Raw genomic sequence first — 27,123 nt, 5'->3', positions numbered from 1 at the left:
AGGAGGAGCTTATATGGAACGCCGTTCGAGAACGCGCCCTAACGCTCCTTTCAAAGTGTCTATGGGACTGACAGAAACAGCTGAGTACTGTACTCAGCTGTTTCGGTAAATCACATAGACCTTAAATGGAGCAGCAGCACGCATGCTCGACCGCCGCTCCATTCAAATTCCTCCTCACTGCGCTGGTATTTTAAATCCTATGGGACTTGAACATCCAATCTCCTGATCACTTCTATAATACATTGCAATACTTCTGTATTGCGATGTATTAGGCCTGCCAGTGTTAAACTGACAGTCTAATTGGTTCTGCCATGAATGAGAGCCTTACACTGGCCCCTGACAGCCATGGCAACCTATCAGCGCAATGGCATTGTGGGAGTGCCGATGGGCTTAGTCCCGTCCCTCTGTAAAACAACGTAGGAGCCGCAGCCATGGATGCCACGGGAGGGTGTCAGCTGTATAATGCACCGGCAAGTGATGGTGCGTGCATAGCGCCATCACAACCTGCTCATCAGGATGTAACAGTACGTCGTAGTGCGGGAAGAGGTTAATATGTTACCTTAAGGGTGCAGTAAAAAAACATGTGGCAAAACGCACACCGTTTTACCGTTGATTATGCACCATTTTTCTATGAATTTATTTTGCTGTGTGATTTTCACAGGTGAAACACATTGAAAACACATTTTTCTCCTGTCGAAGGTGAAAAAGCCAAAAACCATGATATTTCAAGGTTAAACAATGTGCGGTTTTGTCACGGACCATACTACGGGCATTCTTACACAGACCAGACTGCTGAACCGGCATAGAGAAGAGTTTGGCACCACAGTAATACTGAAGAATCCATATAAATGCAAGCCGGCAGTGTACAAGAGGGCAATGAGCACATGCGTAGGTAGGGTGTTTCCTTAAAAAAGAAACACAGTTCTGCTTAAATACTACTTGCAAACAACGGAACAGTATTGGTTACACATCCCAATCCTACTTTTCCAGAGTGTTTGGGACACAGAAGTAGATGGTACATAGTGAATGTGAAATAATTAAAAAAATAAAAGGATAAAGAAGCAACATACGGTTGTGCGCCAATCTCCCGCAAATGATAAAAGAGTTGTGGAAGGTGAGTCTGTAGAAGAGTCTCAAACAGCAGACACAGTGACATTATTCCCTGGGTGAGAAATTTTCAGATTATACCAAAGATGCATGCAAGCTCCAACATGTAAAATCTTACAGAACATTCTGTCCTTTATCACATTACAGAAAACAGAATATTTAATACCATGCAAAAGTAAGACCATGCACACGACCGTAAAATCGCCCGTAATTACGGACCGTAATTACGGGTCCATTCATTTCTATGGCCGACAAACACCTTCCCGTATGTCCATGGGAGGGTGTCCGTGCCGTTGAAACCTGCCGAAAAAATAGGACATGTCCTATTTTTTTATTTTATGGACCGTGCTCCTATACTTTATAATGGGAGCATGGCCTGTAAAAACGGATGGCAGTCCGCAGCCGTCCGTGCCCATAATTACGGGCACGGTTGTGTGCATGAAGCCTAACATTTCAACAATACCTAACAAAATATATACTGTATTTTTCCCTCTGGATCCTTGCAGCTTTTTTAACCCACATAGTTGCTAAAGGACCAAGCAATAGATCACCTCATTTTTGTTCCCACTGCTTCAGTGAAACCAGATAGACTACTGCACCTAATATTGACTTAAGAGGACCCATCACATCTCCTGACTTGTCTATTTTAGTAAAAATTGCATCCCACATAGAATAAAAATTCTGGAGCATTTTTCCCAGAACTCTGCATTGTGTCCTTCTCCTGCTATTCCTCCTGGAAATGTATGAATAAATTGACAACGGGGTGTCACCTTTCCTTTGTCAATAGGGTGTGTAGGGACACAACCCTATTAACAAAAGGGAATGGTAACGTCCAGTAGCCAAGGGTCGGAGACTACGAACCTGCCTGTTTAACCACTTAGATGCCGTGGTTAATAGCAACAGTAACATCTAAGCCATTAGAAAGAGGGGTCAGCCCACTGTTGTAGTTGTCCCCGTGACACAATTGCAGGGTGCTGATGGTTGTCATGGCAGTCTGGGGGCCTAATGAATCGCCCCTGGTCTGCAATCTTTCTGCTCTTATTAAGCCTTACCAGAGCTTAATAAGAGCCAGTAATTAGCAAATTACACTGCAATACATAGGTATTGCAGTGTATTGTGCCACCGATCAAACAGTAGACTAAAATAACACTGTTAAATAAAAATGTTAATATAGTACAAAAAAAAAAAATTTGAAGTTCAAAACCCCTCCCTTTTCCTATTTTCATCCCTAAAGTAACACATCGATAAAAGTCCAAACTATTAAAATATCACGTTATTCAACTTGCCGGATGAACACCGTAGGAAGAAAAAAATCTGCAATGCCAGAATTGCTGTTTTTTGGTCACCTTGCTTCCTCCATAAAATTTAATAAAAAGTGATCAAAAAGTTGCATGTATCCCAAAATCAATCCAATAAAAACGACAACTCGTCCTTCAAAAAACAAGCCCTCATACAGCTATGTCAATGGAAAAATAAAAACCGTATGGCCTTTGAAAGGCAAGGAGGAAAAAACAAAAATTAAAAAATGACTGCGGCACTAAGGGGTTAATAATCTTGCGGTCTGCCTTTGAACCCTCTTCAGCTTTACTGGAGCACAAAACTGAAAAGATGTGGTCTTACAAGAGATTTATGGAGGGGTAATATTACATTTGACTCACAGGTTTTTATCTCTTTTTATACACCGTAAAATCCTATTTACTTTTGCAGCTGCTGCTTGACATTGAGTACTGCTGCATTGCTTACTTGTAACCAAAATATGCAGATTCTTCTCTTGTTCTGTTATCCCCATTTCTACAGTTTAGTTTACTGTCAAGAAGATGGTGGGACCATTTCTGGCTCTGCTTTGGAGCCCTTCCAATTCTAGTTAGGACCATGTTAATAATCATCATTTATGATAACATTTTAAACAATAATTGTTATGGCTAGCTTAGTGACATATTATTAGGTTTGCATCTTGGCATACATAAGAATGAACTCTGAACCGGATATTGGTAGCATAGGTTAGTGGTGATATTTACATTTATATTACTTAGCCTGACTGTTTTCTTCTGAAGTCAATCCTTTACATATGGCAGTATGTATTTATATTCAATATATTATAGTAATAAATCTGTTAGGAGGGTTGTATATTATTACTTTTTTGTTTTGTTTTTTAACATTTATGCAAAAAAAAAAAAATGCACAAACTTATGCAATGTTCTCAACCCAGCCTGGTTCAAAAGCATAAGGTAAAAAAACTTTTTGAAAATATTAACATCTATTAAAGTATAGTATAAAATTACAACAATACCAAAGTATAATTTTCCCATAAAGAAGAGACTTACAGATATATGAGAGGAGATGGAGTGGAGCCTGAAGAAGTAACGTACATACATCTCACGGAATACTTGATACAGTTTGGCGGGCTCATTATACAGGAAGCATAAGGGTGCAACTAAAAATACATAAACATACATATCATAAGACCAGTGTTTGCTCAATAGGCATGAAATTGCCATGGGAAATCATTTATCACTTATCCACAGTTGCTGCATGACCAACCGCTGAACCCCCAGTGATCACAGGTACGAGGGTCCCCGTGTGCCCAGTTTGAATGGAGAAGTGGTCAAGCATGGACACTACCACTTCATTCATTCTATATGGGACTGACCGAGATAGCCGAGCACGGTATTCGGCTATTTGAGAACAGTGAAGTAACGTGTACTGGCCTCGGCTTTATCTGCGCCCTGATCATGTACCAGATGCTGCCATAGTTGGCTAGTTATGACATATCCCGGCCTGTGAAATGTCTATAAAGTCAGAACTGCATGACTCCTCAGGAGACCAAGACCACCACATGGTCATTTACATACAGCACCTGCTGTATTATACGTTTTTATATGTATAATGCTAAAACGGACACTTGACAGGTAGACGTTAAGAAAACGATTCCCTATAATGACAATGTGGTGGTTTACTAGTGACCGATTCTTTTTGAAAACTTAAATCAACTAAAGACCCTATTACACATCCCATTTTCGAAGGCACGTATGACTGTAGTGCAATTTAATAGGAAAAGTCAGATGACATCCACTTACATGATGATCAGGGGTGCAGAGATAGCAGGTGCACCCGGGTCTCTGAATCAGAATGCCTGTTACCTACCATCTTTTCTTTTGAACTTGTTTATTTTGGGATTTACTACATGGGTTGTCATTGTATCACTGTTTCTTTGATCACTCTTTTTGTTTTTAATCTATGTATATTTTGGTCCCTAATAAAATAAAATAAATTTCATACTCCGAATGGGTTTCCTGCAGAAAAACTGTTCTAACAAAAAGTGTGTACCATCATCAGATATTGGATGAAATAAAAGATATTGATTTTATATTATGGATCGAGTGCCGGATATTATTCTTTCTACCTCAACTGTGCAATAAAGAGACAGTCTCTTCACAGTTTTTTGACAGCTGATTTCTGCGGGTCCAGCTCCAGAGACCTCCAGCAAACAGATGATTTTCCAGAGGAAACCGCCACCGACTACAGATCTTCCCTGCAGTGGCCACTACAGGAAAAATGTAGTATTACATGCAGCCTCGCAAAAGAATGGCGGTCTGTGTAAAAAATGGACTGACTGGGTTCCATCATAGCGAGAGATGCTGCTTCTTTACTTGATTCAGGTGACTGGTATACTGCTAGATTCTAGACAGGATTGAGAAGGCCTCAATACACATGTGTTTGTATTTTTTATATAAGAAACATTTTCATGATTCTTCCTTTAGCGTCTTTCCCAAAACGACTCCACCCACGCACAAAATTCAGACTAATGTTTATTTATTGTGTACCGAATGTCTGTACTTTATTAGGTTCGGGCTATGTAGTTGAAACATAACTATATTACATTTACATTGATTTAGAGAGATCTTGCTTTTGTATTGTTTTATCTCTTGCAAATTCTCTAGAAATTCCCAGCTTATGTGATACAAAGACAGGAAAGTCTACAGATCTGCACATAAGCATTTAAGCTGTAAGCCATTAATCTCCACTGTGTTCGTAGTTACGACACCTTCAAATGCAGGAGCTGCACAGGAAGAGTGTTCGCTCTACATAAACACTTCTGGTGCCAAGGCTTTACATGTGTCCGGCACAGGAAAGGTCCTCAATTAAAATTCCACACCAATCCTCGCATAAAAACATCATATGATCGATTGGACACCATTTTTTTCCAACACTAGTTACATTTTTTATTTGGTCATTACTACTATGCATTTAGAATACATTTTATGTTTCTTTTTATAATTTCAGCCTTTATTTTGTGCACGGTGATTAAAAATGTGTACCAGTAGTTAAATAAAAAAAGTATTGTGCCTGAATTATCAAAAAAGTCGAACAGTAAAAACTGTTGTTTTCCAAACAAAATTAACTGCCTGGAGAACAATGCTGATATGTCAAATGTGACCGTGGTGGTCAACCTGCCACAGTATGGTGGTCTCAAAAGTAGGCTTTGATGTCATCATGGGGCTGCACAACGTGCCCAGCTAGGGCAGCAACAGAGGTTGGCACACACACAGTGCTGGTTTAAATGACCATACAAGTTCCTACATATATTTTGGCAAAAAGGGAGTGGATCCAAGTCAAGGTAGAAAAGGAAACATTTTCCAAAGTACAGGTTTGCGTTCTTTCTTCTGCAAATATCTGCTCTTTGTTTTGGCAAAATATAAACTCGAAGAAGCTCGAACAACTAATATGGATGTGAATCACGTTAAAGTCAAAATCTGTTTGTCAAGATTGATGCCACTATTGTTCCATTGTGAATGTTTTTGTGACACATACAATGGTAGGATAGATACAATATAAAAGATACAAACATTTTGCGCAAGGTCTGCAAATATCATAATCTTAACACAATACTGTATATAAATTTGTATATACTCTTTTTATCCTGCCTGTTGGAAATATTGAAAGCTGCTTCCTTTAAAGGGTTATTCCCATCACAGAAAGAGATGGCATGTTGCTAGGATATGCCACCACTTTTTGATCGGTGGGGGTCTGACTGCTGGGACCCCAGCAATCTTGAGAACGAAGGGGCCGCAGCGCTGGTTTAGTGCAGGCAAGCTCTAATCGAGTAAATGAGGCCGTGCACATCCAGGTGGCTGGGAGCGCTGCTGTGAAGGGGATACAGCGCTAAACCAGTGATGTGGCCCATTTGCTTTCAAGTTCAGTGGGGATCCCAGTATGGGAATAACCCTTTAACACAACATTACAATGCATAGTTAATTACCAAGAAAAAGGTCCATCATAATGGAGTCAGTTGTTAAATGACAGGATGATCAGCGTAGGTTGTAATATTATATTGTTAGATCAGTAATACACTTACCATACATGGAAAATCCATGAAAAGGGATCACACCTAATAAAAAAAACAATAGAAAACAATCCAGATATAGTACAGAAAAGGTTTATAGTCAAGATACCAAGTCTCTGTGCTGTCAAAGACTGCTCCCTGCCTAGCACAAGATGCACTCAGTAATCGCCTAATATTCTACATGTTATATAGTTGTATTATTTTATCGGCTGTTATACATAGTAAATAGTAACCCCATACATTTCTCTGGTACAGTGATATACAATGTGCCAAATATCCCTGGTGACTCAGTGACACACACAAGGCCCTTACCTGGTGACTCAGTGACACACACAAGGCCCTTACCTGGTGACTCAGTGACACACACAAGGCCCTTACCTGGTGACTCAGTGACACACACAAGGCCCTTACCTGGTGACCCAGTGACACACACAAGGCCCTTATCTGGTGACTCAGTGACACACACAAGGCCCTTACCTGGTGACTCAGTGACACACACAAGGCCCTTACCTGGTGACTCAGTGACACACACAAGGCCCTTACCTGGTGACTCAGTGACACACACAAGGCCCTTACCTGGTGACTCAGTGACACACACAAGGCCCTTACCTGGTGACTCAGTGACACACACAAGGCCCTTACCTGGTGACCCAGTGACACACACAAGGCCCTTATCTGGTGACCCAGTGACACACACAAGGCCCTTATCTGGTGACCCAGTGGCATTTTCTGCGCCCACTTTCTTATGACCCAGTGGCTGAGAATCCATTCATGGTAACCAAAAGGCAAAGAGTCCACTCTATAGTGATGAAGTGACCAAGCAACACGTCCCTGGTGACAAACTGGCCCGTTTCCAGGTCACTATTGACAATGATATGGTCCAGGGATTACTTAAATTCTACCATTTTACCACTACAGAAAAATAGACATTGTATTCTAAGTGTTGTTATGAAGCTTGTGATTTCTGTGTACGCCCCTGACTGCACCAGAAGAAAGCAGCATAACCCCAAGACATTATAAATAATTATTTCATCATATACAGAATGAATGGAGGAAGAGTCACTGATCTACTGATGTCTTATGGTAAAACAGAATACAATTAAAAACGGCTATAGGCAAATCCTCGACTATGTTTTTTTCCATCGCAAACCTAAATGGCTATTTTATTGTAATGGACAGAATTTATAGTACTTCAAATTCTGTAAGAGTAACAATAAAAACATTGTTCATTTAAGGAGGCGCTGCTACTAGATCTAGATCTTCGTTATTCTGCCGCATTTCTACGTTGTACACGGATAAAAATAATACAATTAGATCATTTAGAGCGGCGGCTGTATATTGGTATCACTCCAAACAGCTTTAGTTTAATATTCCAGTCATTTTTTCACTTCATAGTCATGATGGTAGAGGTTTTCTACAGAGGCAATTGAAAACTAATGGACTCCATTACTACAATACATTATTTGGAACATCCATCAAGCTAAGAAAAAACAGTGCCTAATAAAAATTACGAACATGTAAAATATCTGCCTGAAGGTCACTTGTAGTGCAGAATAGAAATATACTATAGTGATTTTATTTGTGTTTTACTGGTCCTATAAGTTTATATTATTCATGCAATTTCCCTGTTCACCACTAGAGGGAGACAAAGCACAACATACCGTTTGGTGGGTAGATGACAGCAAACTCTTCCAGGCCAAGCTTTCCTATAAATGAAAGAAGTGGAGAGTCAATCTTCAGATGCTCAAAGTGCAGTGGAAAAAAGTCATGATGTGTACAAATTATAAAAACCTTAAGAAATAAAATAATTCATAATAGTATATGCCAGAAACAAAAAAAAAACCTTAACCCTTTACTGTCCAGCCCATTTTGGGCCTTAATTGGGTTGGCCACCATCAGAATAAAATTTCAAAAGTGCCCTAGACAATAAAGAAAGCCCTAATGAATTGTTATGAGGGCAAATAAAATAAATAATATATGATTTATGTAGCCTCCCCACCTTAAAAATGCTCCAGTAGCAGCGCTCCCTCTGCAGGTTTGTGTGGGCGGGACATGTCAAAAATGAAAGTAAAAAATCCCAGCATGCATCATTCCCAGCACAGCACATCCTTCTGTGCCTGTCATTTTGTGAGCAAAACGCCTCAGTCAGCGACTGCACAGCCTCTTAGCTACTACTGTGCTGCTTTGTAATAGAGTGTGCCTTACTGTAATTCCCAACAGAATAATAAAAATGGTACAAGTCCCCCATTCCCATCTCTGAATACAGATTTATTATACCATACCTCCCAAAACTGTGATCGCTATCTCTCTATACATACATACACACACACATTATATATATATATATATACACATACATTATATATACATACACACACACACACACACACACACACACACACACACACACACACACACACACACACACTATATATATATACATACACACACACACACAGTGTGTGTGTGTGTGTGTGTGTGTGTGTGTGTGTGTGTGTGTGTGTGTGTGTGTGTGTGTGTGTGTGTGTGTGTGTGTATATTATATATATAATGTATAGATAGATATGAGGTAGTTATGTATCTATCTCTCTCAGTAGCATTTCACGCACTCCTAAACATGTGAATGTCTTCCCTAACCCCTAAAAAGGTGATCGCTGTACATATACACATATATGTATATATGTGGGACTCATTGCTGAAGAGGATAGACCTCCATTCCAGCCTCCATTGCCGTCTTGCTGTGCACCATGATAGCCTTTAAGAGCGGTGGCGTGTGGTCAATGGAACACCTGTAGCTGGACGTCTGGCTCGTAGCCCAATGTCATGCAAACGCCTTCTGATGGTTTGTGTGGACACTGGTTGCAGCCCTAAGCTTGGGATGTGACGTCCAATTTCACTCACAGTACAGAATGGATCACTACGTGCCATTCTTCCAATCAGACAGTCGGTGCAGCAGTTTGCCTCCGCGCACCTCTTGCCTTCAATACCATGAATTTTTGTTCTCCAAACCTCTGGGACAGACAACTTTGAAAAGTGCGAACATCTCAGCCAAGGCGCGTAGCGATCTGCCGGAGTGATAAACCAAGGTCTCACAGTTCAAGAATTCTGTCCCTCTCATTTTGAGACAAGTGGCGATAACGGTCACGTTGACGAACAGGAGACATCGCACAATCATCCCACACCGCTGAGGTTTCATCGGACTAGAAAAAAACTTTTCTTGCAATCTGGCTTTTATACACCTTCCACATGCCACAGATTGGAGCTAGGTGTTGCAATTTCAATGTTAAGGAGTGTGTGTGTGTGTGTGTGTGTGTGTGTGTGTGTGTATATACATATTTGGACAGTATGTATACCTTTCATATATATATACAAATACATACACATATATATATATATATATACACACACATACACACACACACACACACACACACACACACACACACACGCACACACACATGCACACACAAACACGGTGAGCATGTAAAGGTTTTTTTTGAGTGGCATTATCTACAGTGGGGGCTCCATCTACAGGGGCTTCTATATGTGGAGCCCTATCTATAGGGGGAGCTATTTGTAGGGCACTATCTATAGGGGTGGGCTATATGTGGGACACTATATACAGGGGTGGGTTACCTGTGGGGCACCATCTACAGGGGGGCTTAATGTAGGGCACGGTCTACAGGGCTGGGCTATATGTGGGACACTATATACAGTGGGAGCTATGTGTGAGGCACTATCTACAGGGGTGGGCTATATGTGGAGCACTATCTATAGGGGGAGCTATTTGTAGACCACTATCTACAGGGGTGGGCTATATGTGGGACACTATATACAGGGGTGGGTTACCTGTGGGGCACTATCTCCAGGGGGGCTATATGTAGGGCACTGTCTACATGGGTGGGCTATATGTGAGGCACTATCTACAGAGGTGGGTTATATGTGGAGCACTATCTATAGGGGAAGCTATATGTAGGGCAGCACAGTGGCTCAGTGGTTAGCACTATTGCCTTGCAGCTCTGGAGTCCATGTGGGGCACTATCTACAGGGGCTTCTATACAGGGCACTATATACTATCTACAGGGGGGCTATGGGGGCACTATCTACAGGGGGAATGGTGTGTAGTACTATTATAATCAGGGACACAGTGTATGGTGCTAATATAGTTATATAAGATAGACGGAGCCCCTGACGTCTCTGTCCATATATGGACAGAGATGTCAGAAGAGCGGAATCCCCTGCCAGAGTGGGCTGGGATTCCGCTCCAGGAGTAACCCCTTGACGTCACTGTCCATATATGGATAGTGACGCCGGGGGGGCTTCTCCACGAGCAGATTCCCCTGCCAGAGCAAGCCGGGGATTCCGCTCAAGAAGTAACGCTTTGACGTCTAGTCCATATATAGATAGTGGCGCCGGGGGGGTCCACCAGGAGCAGAATCCCCTGCCAGAGCGGGGTCTAGCCCCGGGGATTCCGCTCCTACAGGGAGCTTCAGTGGCGCTATCTACGGTATTTACGGGGTATGGGGGGGATGCCATCTTCAGGCACGGGGGTGCTATCTACATGGAGGGGTGCTATCTACAAAACTGGAGTCCCCAGCCAGAGATCCTGCGATGTTCTGGCCGGTGATTCCATTGTTGAAAGCCTGACATCACTGTCCATATATGGACAGTAATGGCAAGGGCTTTCCCGGGCCCAGCGCTCAAAGTAGCGCTGTATGCGGGGAATCCTCAGCCAGGATCAGTTTTTACCGGCCGTTACAAGGATTGATTCCTACAAAACGTCCGGTAAAAGCTGATCCATTGACTTCTATAGGAGACGTGGGGCCATAAAAACGGCCAAAAATAGGACGTGTCCTATTTTTTGACAGCCAGTTTTTAAGGGCCGTTAGAAAAACGGCCATGTGAATACACCCATAGAACTCCATTGTTCTGAAAACGGCCGTGTAACGATTTTTACTGTTGTGTGAATGTGGCCTAGATATGTATAACTTTGTGAGGTTTGCTTTAAATGTGCTGTTATTCTCAGTATCTATTATGTATACAATACTCTGTTCCTAGCATATGTTGTATGTTATACTTCTGTATCTCATGGAATATTTTGCAAATTTTTGTATGTTTAACAAACATAATAAACGATTACAGGGGTTACGTGCTCATGGGCTCCGATGCAAAGGTTGTGGGGTCCTAGGTTCAAATCCAACCAAGGACAACATCTGCATCGAGTTTGTATGTTCTCCCCGTGTTTGCGTGGGTTTCCTACGGGTACTCCGGTTTCCTCCCACACTCCAAAAAAAAAACATACCAATAGGGAATTTAGATTGTGAGCCCCAATGGGGACAGTAATATGTTGGCGCTATATAAGTAACTGAAATAAATAAAGGTTCATCTTGGGCCCCCCACCCAAACTTTTCATGGCCGACGGCCCGCAGCTTTCAGCTGCATCGCTGGGTCTCCTAAGTGATCCAACGAAGCAGCACTAGCAGCCAGGGGCGTCACTAAGGTCTTGAAACGTCAGGGGAAATAGCCCCAATACATATATTCGATAACGGCGTTTTTTTATTCTCAATAAAATGGATAACGAGGGTTCTGTGTGGGATTTTTATTTCAATAAAATATTTTTTCTGTGTCTTTGTATTTTTCTAAACTTTATTACTACCACCTTACTAATGGCCGCTGGCTGATTGACAATGTCCATTACTAAGGCAGGGCTTAATATTAGACATGAAAAGGCTAAGGCCCCATGCACACGAACATGCTTTTGCGGCCACAATTTCCCCGAAAATCCACGGGAGAATTGCGGCCCCATTCATTCCTATGGGGCCATGCACATGACCGTGGTTTTCATGGTCCGTGTATGGCCCGGGTCCAGGCTCATTGAAAATAATGGCCGCGGCCATGTGCATGGCCCACGATTTGCGGGCGGCTCGCTGACAGTCCGCTGCCGGCCGGCCGACCCAAAAATCACGGCCGTGCACATGGCTACGGTCGTATGCATGAGGCCTAGCACTAATCCCCATTATTACCCCGGTACCCACCACCACCACCAGGGATACCGGGAAGAGCCGGGTACTATCCAGTACCCGACCATCGGTAGTGATGGAGGGGCAGTGATGCGGCCGCAGGCTGTTATTATTAAACTGGGAAAGCCCAAAAACAGTGGCCTTTCCCACCCTGGTAATGCTAGCCTCGTGCTGCTATGTTGTATTTGGCTGGTTATGAAAATGGGGGAACCCATCGTTCTCTCCAATTATTTTACTATTTTCTTAAAAATGACGTGGGGTCCCCATATTTTATAACCAGCCAGATACAACACAGCAGCCTAAAATTACAAGGGTGGGAAGGGCCACTGTGTTTGGCCTTTCCCAGCCTAGTAACAACAGCCTGAGGCCACCCAAGTGCTCGACCATCGCTACAGATGGTCAGGTACTGAATCGTACCCAACTCTTCCCAGTACCCCTGGTGGAGGTGGGTACCGAGGTAATAGTGGGGGTTAGCATTAGCATTTTAACCGGCTAACACTAAGCCCCGTCTTAGTAATGAAAGCTGTCAATCAGTCAGCTGCCATTACTAAGGCGGTAGTAATACAGTTTAAAAAAATGCAAAAACATAGAAAAAATAGGTTTATTGAAATAAAAAAACAAAAAAAATACAACCCTTGTTAACAATTTTATTGATAATAAAAAAAAAGGCGTTATCGAAGGAGTCCTCGAATCTGTCGAAGTCCAACGACCGAACCTGTAAAAAAATACAAAGACAAAAAAAAAGGCACCGGTGAGGAAAACGAAAGCGGAGGTTTCAGTTTGCCTTTCTGTTTAGGGGTTACCTGACGGACACCTCCGATGAAACCCCTCAAAGGAAGGGCAAAGGTGATGTGAATACAGCCTAACATGTATGGTAGGCTTAGATATAGGGCTCATGTGCATGTGTGATACGGTTTGTTGGACCCTGTATCTAAGCCTACCACAAAGTAGGCTTAGATACAGGGTACAGCAGACAGTAATCTTATACAATATAAGATTACGGTCTGCTGGGGCCCTGTATCGAAGCCTACCACATGGTAGGCTTAAAGGGGTTGTCCAGTCCCTAAACATTGATGGCCTATCCTCAGGATGGGCCATCAATAGCTGATAGGTCGGGGTTCGACTCCCGGTACCCGCACCAATCAGCTGTTTTGAAGGTGGTGCAGCAACTCGTACGAGCGCTGCTTCGCCTTTATTTCCCTTACTTGCTCACACTGTGAATCGCTGGCACGTCCGTGTCGGCGATTCACAGCGTGAGAAAGTGACTGGAATGAAAGGGAAGTAGCGCTCGTACGAGCGGCTGCACCCCCTTCAAAACAGCTGATTGGTGCGGGTACCGGGAGTCGAACCCCGACCTATCAGCTCCAGCAGACAGTGGCATTACACTTACCCTCCTCTTCAGCCGCAGTGCAGGTCCGGACTCCATCCAGGGTCAGGATATTGTGCGCAGCGCATAGCGTTGTGACGTCATGCGCTGCGCACAGCACAGCACTGTGACGTCATGCGCTGCGCACAGCACAGCACTGTGACGTAAGGACCTCCGCTGCTCTCCGGAATGAGGAAGGTAAGTACGGTCAGTTACTAGAGTAACAGGGGCCCGTGTAGTTTATTACATAGGCCCCAGTTACTATAGTAACTTTTCTTTGATGTGGTGCGGGGGGCCTCGGGTGCCCCTGGCTTCAGGGCCCGGTCGCAATTGCGACCACTGCGACCTTTATAGTTACGCCATTGAATAATTATGACACTCCCCAATATTATTTCTTAGCATTTTGCGTGGCATATTTACACCGTATGAAACTGATCGATACAATATTGCCTAAACTACAAATTGTATTTTTCTTTACATTCCTTTCTGCTTAAATTTAAATAAAAAATATGCAAAAAAAAGTGGCAATTTACCTCGAATGTAAGACTTTGGTGGAGATGCGCTGTTGTACGCAAAGTGTTCTAGTACAGAGGTGTCCCTGGAGAAGCAGAGCAGGACCTGAGGAAATAAAAGGGAACTAGAAATAATTCAATAAGAACATTTAAAAGTAAAAGCTTGATTTGCATGCGGCTATATGAAAAGAAATACACTGAGACCTTCAAGACGTTAAAGAGCAAACCTTATAAGACCCGCGATCAATATAAATGACGGGAAAACACCATTGTGAGGTAATTGAGGAACACGTTCCCAGCTCACGGATGTTATATGATAAATCCGCCTCGAGTCACATTAGGAGTGCCCTTTTTGACCTCTAGCTCTTCGCTCTTTATTATTTTAAATTCATTTACGTGCGAGCCTTTTAAAATGGTCATTTTTATGGCTAAATCGTGTTGTGTCGTGATCAGGTCAATGAAAAGACAACATAAAAACGGCTAGGCAGCAATTATTTCTGCACTAATAGTAGTTTCATTAGTAAAACTGTTTTGTTTTTTTTTAAATAAGACTTCGGGAGCTCAAGTAAGAAGCCTATTTAAAATGCATGTCCACATTTGATCATTATGTCGCTTTTGGGTCCAACATTTTGTGCAGATTAATTTCTAAATACATCTTTCTATCGATCACAGCTTCGTTAAAGGGAACCTGTCACCAGCATTTCACCTATTGAATTTTACTTATCCCTCACTGGCCGCTGCTATCAAAAGTTCATTGCCGTTATCCCCTCTCCTAAACTCCTCCTCCGACTGTAAATAACGGTCTGCAAATATTTTGCGCTTTTTATCGTAATAATCCGGCATCCCTTTGTGCGCACACACCAGAAGAGGACATCAATGCACAAGCGCAGGATTTTGTGTGCTGGGGGAAGGCGAGGAGCTGTCAATCAAAAGTAAGGAGGCGGGGTCAACTCGGAAAGACTTGAGGAATGAAAATATGACTTTTTTCAAACGAAGATTTGACTCTTTTCAAGAGAAGATCTGACTCTTTTATGCTCATTAGCATACGGGGTGGGAACACTAAAAAGCTGAATACTAAAGCTACAGAGCCGACTAAGAAGACAATTATAGGTTATATAGAAATGATTTTTCACCCACTACTACCAGGTATTGCTGGTTTAATAGGTGAAATGCTGGTGACAGGTTCCCTTTAAATGGTACAATTCTGGCTACATGTAGCCCTCCACTAGGTGGACATTAGGAGCTCGCATAATGTTTTAATCCCTCCACAGCCCATTTTTTGGCTTTTCATTTTCGCTTGTTACTCCATAATTTCAAACTGTTTGTATTTTTACATCGATAACACAGCATGAGAGCTTGGATTTTGTGGGACAAGTTGAAGTTTTTACGGCACTATTTATTGTATCATATAATGTACGGGGGAACTGGAGAACAACATGTTAACATTGTTCTATGGCTCAATACGATTATGGGTATACCAAATTTACATATTTTTTTATGTTTTACTACTTTTACAAGGAAAATGTAATGGTTAAAAATAAAATTTGTTTTGTGTCGCCATATTTTGAGCCATAACTTTTTATTTTGTCATCGATTGAGCGGTATGAGGGCTTGTTTTTTGCGGGGAGAGCTATACTTTCTATTGGTACCATTTTGTGGCACATGAAACGTTTGATCACTATTTATTCCTTTTTATGTGGGATATGAGGTGACCAAACAACAGTGAGTCTGGCAGTTAAATTTTTTCTATGGCGTTCACCGTGCGGATCAAATAATGTTATATTGTGATAGTTCAGACTTTTATGGATGCGGCAATACTAGTTATGTTAATTCTTATGTATTTTTACATTGCTTTTGGGGGAAAAGTTTTTTTTATTTGAAATCTTAATTTTTTTTTTATATGTATTACACCAAACATAAGTTAATGGTTTTTAACTTTTATTACTAGTCCCCCTAGACTTGAACCAGCGACCAATGGCCAACTTACACGATATACTGCAATACTAATGTATTGCAGTATATTGTGATGCTGGCAGACACCTATTAAGCTTTGCCTCCAGCAGGGCTTAAAGAGGCTCTGTCACCAGATTTTGCAACCCCTATCTGCTATTGCAGCAGATCGGCGCTGCAATGTAGATTACAGTAACGTTTTTATTTTTAAAAAACGAGCATTTTTGGCCAAGTTATGACCATTTTTGTATTTATGTAAATGAGGTTTGCTAAAGTCCAACTGGGCGTGTTTAAAGTAAAAGTACAACTGGGCGTGTATTATGTGCGTACATCGGGGCGTTTTTACTACTTTTACTAGCTGGGCGTTCTGATGAGAAGTATCATCCACTTCTCTCCACAACGCCCAGCTTCTGGCAGTGCAGACACAGCGTGTTCTCGAGAGATCACGCTGTGACGTCACTCACTTCCTGCCCCAGGTCCTGCATCGTGTCGGACGAGCGAGGACACATCGGCACCAGAGGCTACAGTTGATTCTGCAGCAGTATCGGCGTTTGCAGGTAAGTCGATGTAGCTACTTACCTGCAAACGCTGTTGCTGCTGCAGAATCAACTGTAGCCTCTGGTGCCGATGTGGCCGACACGATGCAGGACCTGGGGCAGGAAGTGAGTGACGTCACAGCGTGATCTCTCGAGAACACGCTGTGTGTCTGCACTGCCAGAAGCTGGGTGTTAACAAACAGAAGTGGATGATACTTCTCATCAGAACGCCCAGCTAGTAAAAGAAGTAAAAACGCCCCGATGTACGCACATAATACACGCCCAGTTGTACTTTTACTTTTCAACACGCCCAGTTGTACTTTTGCAAGCCTCATTTGCATAACTACAAAAATGGTCATAACTTGGCCAAAAATGCTCGTTTTTAAAAAATAAAAACGTTACTGTAATCTACATTGAAGCCTATCTGCTGCAATAGCAGATAGGGGTTGCAAAATCTGGTGACAGAGCCTCTTTAACAGGAGTACAAAGATGCAAGACCTGCCATGACGACTATTAACAAGATGGCATGTCAGAGGAGGCCGTCCCAAACATATTAGATGCAGCAGTCGCTGTTGACTAAGGAGTTAAAATAGCAGGATTCTCGTGAGCCCGCTCCATACTCTCCCACCCGAACTTCGCCATCTATACGGCGGATTTCGGGAAAGGGTTAAGAGGCACTCGCCTCTTAATAAATTTGTTGCATCATCAACTGTCCGTGCAGGAGTGGTGTCGATTTCTGCCCTACTTTATGCTGGTTTCTGGTGTAAATTATAGTCGGGCAGCGGAAACAGAGGAAACGACCCAAAAGTTTTAATTTTTGCAACTATTGTCCTATTTGCAACGTTTCTACGCCAGAAAAGTAGCATAGAAAGGTTGGTAAATTCCCCCTAAGAATCCCAATACTTTGACAAAATGCAGTCTTAAGGTTCAATATTGGAGGTCAAGAAAATAGTGGCACAAAAAGAATCAAGTGTTATCCCTACAATGGGGTTTCCCGTCCTAACCATTTTAAAAGGGTTGTCCAATCATATGTAAATTAAGCATAAAGGGTATAATAAAAATGTATGCAACTCTATAATATACAGAGTTCCAATTTGGCACTATTTCAAAACCTCTGCTTGTGGTCGGTAAATGGAAACATTGTTTAAATTCGTGGGATGAAAACCCCCCACCTGACCTAGTTACAATGTTTTGTTAGCTATGCGACAGGAGTCCAAAATGTTAGACATTTATGTTGTTGAGGTTTTTAGCTCACTAAGGAATGCTTGGACCGATCCACTATAATAATCCTATCAGCTGTATAAGCCGGTTGCCGTGTCTGGTGACCTGTTTATACAAATTAGAATGAAAATATTAACCCCTTCGCGCTGAGCGACGTACTATTCCGTCAGAATAGTACGTCGCGGGAGTAACGGCCATTTCGGCCGTCCTCCCGACACATACAGGAGCTGTGACAGCTGCTGTCTCGTACAACAGCTGCCGCAGCTCCTACAGTGGGGACAGATCGCTGTGTCCCCGCTGATTAACCCCTGAAAAGCCGTGTTCAATAGAGATCACAGCTTTTTAGGGGTTAAGCTACAATCGCCAGCCTGCTACGCGATAGCGGCTGGCGATGGTGACTATGGCAACCGGACACCAAACAATGGCGTCCGGCTCTGCCATCGACAGAAGCCTAGTGGGTCCTGACGAAGTCAGGACCCACTATGCTTGCTGTCAGTGATTAGCGGACAGCTCTAATACACTGCACTACGCATGTAGTGCAGTGTATTAGAATAGCGATCAGGGCCTCCTGCCCTCAAGTTCCCCAGTGGGACAAAGTAATAAAGTAAAAAAAAGATGTGTAAAAATAAGAAAATAAAAGTTTTTATTTTTAAAGCAATAAAAGTAAAAATCCCCCCTTTTCCCTTATCAGTCCTTTATTATTAATAAAAATATATAAACAAATAAACTATACATAATTGGTATCGCCGCGTCCGTAACGGCCTGAACTACAAAATTATTTCGTTATTTATCCCGGCGGTGAACGCCGTAAAAGAAAATAATAAACCGTACCAGAATCACAATTGTTTGGTCACTTAACCTCCCAAAAAATGGAATAAAAAGAGATCAAAAAGTCGCATGTACCTAAAAATGGTCCTGATTGAAACTACAGTTCGATACGCAAAAAATAAGTCCTCGCACGGCTTTATTGATGGAAAAATAAAACCGTTATGGCTCTTAGAATAAGGTAACACAAAAAGTTAATGATTTTTTACAAAAAGTATTTTATTGTGCCAACGCCATAAGACATAAAAAAAACTATAAACATATGGTATCGCCGTAATTGTATCGCCCCGCAGAATAAAGTGAATATGTCATTTATAGCGCACGGTGAACGCTGTAAAAAAAATAGAATAAAAAAACAATAGTAGAATTGCTGTTTTTTAGTCACCACACCACTTAAAAATAGAATAAAAAACTGATCAAAAAGTCACATGCACCCCATGAAAACTGCAATGAATTCCTCAAGGGGTCTAGTTTCCAAAATGGGGTCACTTTTGGTGGTTTTCCACTGTTTTGGCCCCACAAGACCTCTTCAAACCGGACATGTTGCCTTATAAAAAGGAGGCCTTAAAATAGACTAGGTGCTCCTCTACTTTGCTCTAAATTCCTGTGAAACACCTAAAGGGTTCATAAACTTTCTAAATGCTGTTGTGAATACTTTGAGGGGTCTAGTTTCTAAAATGGGGTGTTTCATAGGGGTTTCTAATATATATGTCCCTCAAAGCAACTTCAGAACTGAACTAGAACCTAAAAAACTAAATAAATTAGGCAATACTTCACTTCTTACATTATACTGATAATGAGCAGCGCCCACCCCGAGATGACCCCAGTTTTGACCGTTTGTATAAATGGAGACCCCTATTAGACCGGTTCAGTGCCCGGTTTTCCCAAGCATACACCCCCGAGAAGTGTATTTCTATTGAGGAGTCCTTGGTAGATTTTAAAGGGAGGGTTCAATTCCGCCAGTACCTTCCGGGTAAGAGGGCAAGGTATGGCGTGAAGATGTATAAGCTGTGCGAGAGTGCATCAGGGTATACCTACAAATTTAGGATATATAAAAGGGAAGGACACCAGTATTCAACCCCCATAATTCCCCCCCCCCCCACCCCTTACTGGGAGATAATGCAAACATTTTGTGGTATTTGGTGCACCCACTGCTGGACCAGGGTTACCAACTCCACCAGGATAATTTTTATACCAGCGTCCCACTCTTCAACTGCTTCCAGTCCTGTGGCATGCGGCACTGCTAGAAGAAACCTGAAAGGCCAGGGCAAACAAGAAGGGGTGAGCGCAGGGCACATTCTAGCAGCAACATATTGTGTGTCAAGTACAAGACAAGAGAGATGTCACACCAGTACCCATGTACCTGTACGGGGTACCAGTACAGAGACCCCCAAACCAGACTGCATCCTGGGCTACAATAAGTAGATGGGAGGGGTGGACTTGTCAGATCAAGTCCTGAAGCCCTACAGCGCTATGTGGTGTGGTATAAGAAACTGGCCATGCACATCATACAGATGGCATTGTACAATGTGTACGTGCCACGTCGATGTACAGGCCAGAGGGGAACTTTCCTGGAATTTCACGAGGTGGTTATCAAGAACCTAATCTTTAGGGACCAGGAAGGGGGGGCACCCAGTACTTCTGGAAGCGAGGCCACACGCATCGTACCAGGGCAACACTTTCCAGGATAAGTTCCCCAACTGGCAAAAAGGGAAAAAAAGTCAAAAGAGGTGCAAAGTCTGCTATAAGAGTGGGCTAAGGGAGGACACAATATATCAATGTAAGGTGTGTCCCGAAAAACCAGAGCTCTGTATGAAAGAGTGTTTTAAAATTTATCATACATCCCTTGGTTTAGAATTTACCCCAATTTTACTTACCCCGATGCCCTCCGCACAGCTTATCCCCCCTTATCTTTCCCTTCTGAGCCCTGCTGTGTGCCCGGGCAGCTGTTAACAGCTACATTGAGGGTATTGCCATATCCGTAAGAAACCACATTACAGTTTATGGGTTGTATGTCTCCAGTCAAAATGCTCACTACACCTCTAGATGAATGCCTTAAGGGTGTAGTTTTTAAAACGGGGTCACTTCTTGAGGGTTTCAACTGTACTGGTACCTCAGGGGCTTCTGGATACATGACTTCGCACCAGAAAATCCCCAGTAGGCCAAAATGGTGGTCCTTTCCTTCTGAGCCCTACCATGGGCCCAAACGGCAGTTTATCACCACAAATGGGGTATTGCTGCACTCAGGACAAATTGTGCAACAGAATGGGGTATTTTATTTCTTGTGAAAATAAGAAATTTTCAGCCAAAACTACATATTATTGAAAAAATTAATTTTGTTTTCATTCCCAGCCCAATTCAAATAAGTTCTGTGAAAAAACTATGGGGTCAAAATGGTCACAACACCCATAAATGAATTCCTTGAGGGGTGTAGTCTCCAAAATGGGGTCTCTTCTGGTGGGTTTCCATTGCTTTGATACCTCTGGTGCTTTGCAAATGCGACATGGCACCTGAAAATCAATCCAGCAAAATCTGGACTCCAAAGAACAAATCGCGCTCCTTTCCTTCTGAGCCCTCCCATGGGCCCAAACAGCAGTTTATCACCACAAATGGGGTATTGTCGCACTCAGGACAAATTCGGCAACAAAATGTAGTATTTTATTTTTTGTGAAAATAAGAATTTTTGAGCTAAAACGACATATTATTGGAAAAATTTTTTTTTTAATTCCCAGCCCAATTCAAATAAGTTCTGTGAAGAAACTATGGTGTCTAAATGGTCACAACACCCATAAATGAATTCCTTGAGGGGTGTAGTTTCCAAAATGGGGTCACTTCTGGTGGGTTTCCATTGCTTCAATATCTCTGGGGCTCTGCAAATGCGACATGGCACCCGAAAACCAAACCAGCAAAATCTGCACTCCAAAGAACACACAGCGCTCCTTTCATTCTGAGCCCTCCCATGTGCCCAAACGGCAGGTTATCACCACAAATGGGGTATTGCCGCACTAAGGACAAATTGGGCAACAAAATGGGGTATTTTGTTCCCTGTGAAAATAAGAAATTTTGATCACAAATGACATCTTATTGGAAAAAAATTAAATTTTTTAAATTTCACAGCCCAATTCAAATAGGTGCTGTAAAAAAATTGTGCGGTCAAAATGGTAACAACAACCATAAATTAATTCCTTGAGGGGTGCAGTTTCCAAAATGGGGTCACTATTCGGGGATTCCTACTGTTTTGGCACCTCAACACCTCTTCAAACCTGGCATGCTGCCTAAAATATATTCTAATAAAAAAGAGGCCTCAAAATGCACTAGGTGCTTCTTTGCTTCTGGGGCTTGTATTTTAGTCCACGAGCGCACTAGAGACACATGTGGGACATTTCTAAAAAGTGCAGAATCTGGACAATACATATTTAGTAGTATTTCTCTGGTAAATCCTTCTGTGTTAAAGAATTTTTTTTTTATAAAATTGAAATTCAGCAAGAAAAATGACATTTGCAAATTTCACCTCCACTTTGCTTTATTTCTTGTGAAATGCCTGAAGGGTTAAAAAACGTTCTAAATGCTGTTTTGAATACTATGAGGGGTCTAGTTTTTAAAATGGGGTGTTTTATCAGGCTTTCTAATACATAGGCCCCTCAAAGCCACTTCAGAACTGAAGAGGTACCTTAAAAAAAAGGCTTTCGAAATTTTCTTAAAAATATGAGAAATTGCTGTTTATGTTCTAAGCCTTGTAACGTCCAAGAAAAATAAAAGAATGTTAAAAAAAACCGATGTCAATCTAAAGTAGACAATTGGAAGAAGATGCTTTACAAATGTTGGGGTGCATTTTCTTCTTTATTCCTTGTAAATATTACAAATTTCTATGTTTTTTCATTTTCACAGACTAACTCCAATAAATATAGCAAAATACCTGTGGGGTCAAAGTGCTAACTATACCCCTAGATAAATTCCTTGAGGGGTCTAGTTTCCAAAATGGGGTCACTTTTGGGGAGTTTCCACTGTTTTGGCACCACAAGATCTTTTCAAACCCGACATGGTGCCTAAAACATAATCTAAAAATAAGCAGGCCCCAAAATCCTGTTAGGTGCTATTTTTCTTTTGAGGCCGGTGTTTTGGTCCATTAGGACACTAGGGCCACATGTGCGATATTTCTAAAAACTGAAGGACCTGGGCAATAAATATTGAGTTGTGTTTTTCTGGTAAAACCTTCTGTGTTACAGATTTTTTTTTTATTACAAATTCATTTCGGCAAAAAAAAAAAAAATTTGTACATTTCCCCTCTACTTTGCTTTATTTCCTGTGAAACGCCTAAAGGGTTAGGAAACTTTCTGAATGCTGTTTTGAATACTTTGAGGGGTGCAGTTTTTAAAATGGGGTGATTTATTGGGGGATTCTAATATATAAGACCCTCAAAACCACTTCAGAACTAAACCGGTCCTTTTAAAAATAGCTTTTTGACATTTTCTTGAAAATGTGAGAAATTGATGCTAAAGTTCTAAACCTTGTAACGTCCTAGAAAAATAAAAGGATGTTAAAAAAACAAAGCAAATATAAAGTAGACATAAGGGAAATGTAAACTAGTGACTATTTTGTGTGGTATTACTATCTGTTTTACAAGCAAATACATTTAAATTTAGAAAAATGCACATTTTTGCAAAGTTTTCTTGGAATTTTGGTGTTTTTCACGAAAAGATATTGAATTTATCAACCAAATTTTTCCACTATCATAAAGTACAATATGTCACGAGAAAACAACCTCAGAATCGCTTGGATAGGTAAAAGCATTACGGAGTTATTACCATGTAAAGTGACATGTCAGATTTGAAAAAAATCGGCTGTGCCACAAGGCCAAAACAGGCTGCATCCTAAAGGGGTTAAAAATAGTATTTTGTATTTACTTAGTAATTGGATGATCTGAAACATTCATGTGTGAAAAATATGAAAAAAATAAGAAATTGGGAAAGGGGCAAACATTTTTTCAAAACACTGTACGGCAGGCCGCATCCTACCCTAACAAACACAGCTGATCTGAAGCTATGTAGTGTTCCGTAGGCCCAAGTGCATACATGGAAGTCAATCGCTGAACTTGGGTGGCTGCTTAAGAGAGTGATGATGCAGATTAGCACAGTGTAACAGGAGCAGGCTTCAGTGACACTATGCAAACCTGTTGGTCATGGAGTTGTGTTCTAGTGCAGAAAAAGTTTAGCAGTAGGCAAGGAAGATAAATGACAGAGACAGTTATTGAGTTGGCGCAGGCTAACCGGGAGTGATGGAGTCGAAGGAATCCCCCGTTCTTCACCTTTAACCCCCAAAATGAGGTATGGACTTACCAGTAAAATTCCCAAGTCACGGTCCCTAGTGTAGTCCACAATAGATGGTCAAGTTGCAGACAGAGCGTTTAGTCAGTATCATGGTCAAATGGATCCAGGTTGGTAACTGGCAGGCAACAACAGGTCCATAAAATCAGTATCAGTAGACACAGTCAGGGTCAGGCCAGAGGTCGGTACACAGATTATCAGATCAAGGGGAGTCAAAACAAAGCCCAATCAAATGCAGAACATCACAGGAAACAACTGATAAAACGCCAGGAAACTCTTCACCAGGGCTGAGAATCAAGAAAGGGATTCCAGGAGCAGTTCACCGTCCAGGTCTCCAACGGATGAGGTCATGCCACTGTGGCTGGACCTAGATCCTGCAGCTGATTTGTGCACAGTTCAGAGGAGGGAGCTGTGGTTTCACCTAGGCAACGGGACACCTTTAATTTATTTATCCTTTATATAAGACAAACTATTTAAGAATTTATTCAATTTATACATTGAACTCAATAAAACAGTGTGAAGTAGACTGCTCCTAATGGTGGCTGCAAGCACCAAGAATGTTATTATTTAAAGGGAACGTGTCATTTAGTTGAAATCAAGTTTTTATGTTAAACATATTCTTAAGAAGTTTTGGTGATTGTTTTTAAAAATTTGTTATTTTTCCATGTCATTATCTACATTAAAAAATAATTTTGAAATCTTGCAGTTTTTACACTGGCCACTAAGCCTCATAACAGACTGACACTTCCTGTCCTGTAAAGATCACTTCTCAGCAGTCATCACATGATCATCACAGACAGGATTACAATGAAAAGTAACTCCTCTATTATAAAGCTGGGGGCAGATAACACATGATCACAGCATTAACCATATGTGATGGCCACAGCTCCTCATCCCTGCACAGTGACCTCTGCACAGGTCACAGAGCATACACACAACAATTTCATATAGAAGTCAATGGGTCATCTCCAGACTTTTGTTTCCTATAGTCCATGTGCTGTTAAGGAAATATCTGACCACTATTAAAAGAAAAGAGCAGCTGCTCAGGCAAGATGGCTGCCCCCACAATCCTGTACAGAAAAAAAGCATTAAAAAAACACCTACTTAAACATAAAATAAAAATAGACAATAAAAAATAAAAGAATGTTTCACTATCTGGTCTTAACCCCTTCCCCCTGCTTGCATTCTGGGCCCTAATGACCAAGAAATTTTTTACGTTTTTCCATCGTCACATTCGAAGAGCTATAACTATTTTATTTTTCCGCCGATGCAGTTGTATGAGGGCTTGTTTTTTGCGGGACGACTTGTAGTTTTTATTGGTAGCATTTGAGAGTAGATGCGACTTTTTGATCACTTTTTATCACATTTTTTTTAAGTCAGGATTAACAGAAAACAGCAATTTTTCCATTGTTTTTTATTTTATTTTTGACAGCGTTCACCGTGCGGGTTAAATAATGTAACAGCTTTATAGTCGGGGTCGTTACGGACGCGGCAATACCAAATTTGCGTAACCTTTTTGCTTTATTGTGTTTTTTTAATAATAAAGCAGTTTGTAAGGGGAAAAAGTGGGTTTTTCACTTTTTTTTTTATTAACTTTATTCAACTTTTTTTTTTTTACTTGTCCTACTAGGGGACTTTCATATGCGATCATCCGATCGCATTTATAATACACTGCAATACTTTTGTATTGCAGTGTATTACTGCCTGTCCATTTAAAACGGACAGGCATCTGCTAGGTCATGCCTCTGGCATAGCCTAGCAGGCATTCATTACTGGCAGACCTGGGGGGCCTTTATTAGGCCCCCGGCTGCCATTAGAGACACAGACACTCGGCGATCTTATCGCCGGTTGGATGAGAGGGAGCTCCCTCCCTCTCTCTAAAACCACTCAGATGCGGTGCACGCTATTGTGCACCGCATCTGAGGGGTTAAACGGGTGAGATCGATACGAATATCGATCTCACCCGGCAGAGCAGGGACGCCCCCAGCCCTCAGCTGCCTCTGGCAGCTGAGAGCAGGGAGATTTCACGGCTCCCTGCTCTGTTTACTTTATTCTAATGCAGCGCCGTGGAATAGCGGCGCTGTAGAATAAAGCCCATTAATGACCGCCGTGAAAAGGCTAATCGGCGGTCATTAAGGGGTTAATAAGAAAAAAAGTTATTTTATATATATATATATATATATATATATATATATATATATATATATATATATATATATATATTTTAGATTAGTGAGACTAGTGACACCTTTTAGATCTGTCAATGCAGAAGATTTGGAGCTCTGTATCAGAAAAACGTAACTCCGACCGCTATATAGATATATTAAGAAATAATTCATCACAGGATGTTGTGCCCAAAATTGACATGGTGTTAAAAAATGGACTGTCATGTCCGTGGCTGCGGGCCCGTCAGCTCCAATCTCCCCCCGACAGCCACGAGTCGGTGAGCTCTGGCCCCAGCCTCCTCCTCAGGAGACGCCAGCACTCGCTTCCACTCACCTCAGCCGTATCCCTTAGGGTGCGCACGCATGCTCATGCCCACTCCTAAAGGGGCAGCGCGTGCACCGGACTTTGATGAACGTTGAACCCATGAGTCCCTGAACTATAAGAGGGGTTCAGGCCCTTGCTTCTATGCCTGAGCGTTGTTGTTGTTCCCTAAGTTCGTCTATGCAATAGTCTCCTAGTGTGTTCCTGTTCCCTGCATTCCGTACCATACTGGTCGAGTACTGCGCTGAGCCAAAGTCGCGCCGTGCTGTATACCACGCCTGACATCTACCTGCAGCCTAATCCCAGCCGAGCCTGCCTTGCTACTTTCCGAGCTGCCACAGGTACCCTATACGAACTATAGACTTAAAAGGTAAAGTCTGTCCTGGAATGGCCACGCCCTCAAGGCTTGAGGACCATACAGCGCTTTCTGG

General features: G+C 41.9%; 1 protein-coding gene across 2 annotated transcripts in view; it reads right to left on the bottom strand.

Moving 5' to 3' along the window:
• The window catches only part of TBC1D19 (TBC1 domain family member 19), a 141,153-nt gene that overhangs the window by 16,950 nt on the left and 97,080 nt on the right, over positions 1-27,123 (bottom strand). For both annotated transcript variants that reach the window (XM_075858863.1, XM_075858854.1), the window contains 5 exons: positions 14,371-14,455; positions 8,113-8,157; positions 6,464-6,496; positions 3,432-3,541; positions 1,071-1,162 (listed from right to left, as the gene is read on the bottom strand). In XM_075858863.1, the coding sequence (XP_075714978.1) occupies positions 1,071-1,162; positions 3,432-3,541; positions 6,464-6,496; positions 8,113-8,157; positions 14,371-14,455 (365 nt within the window). The remainder of the gene's footprint in view (positions 1-1,070; positions 1,163-3,431; positions 3,542-6,463; positions 6,497-8,112; positions 8,158-14,370; positions 14,456-27,123) is intronic.

This window comes from Rhinoderma darwinii, chromosome 1 (assembly GCF_050947455.1).
Source record: "Rhinoderma darwinii isolate aRhiDar2 chromosome 1, aRhiDar2.hap1, whole genome shotgun sequence".
Taxonomy (NCBI): Eukaryota; Metazoa; Chordata; class Amphibia; order Anura; family Rhinodermatidae; genus Rhinoderma; species Rhinoderma darwinii.
This window is presented reverse-complemented; position numbering and strand designations above follow the sequence as displayed.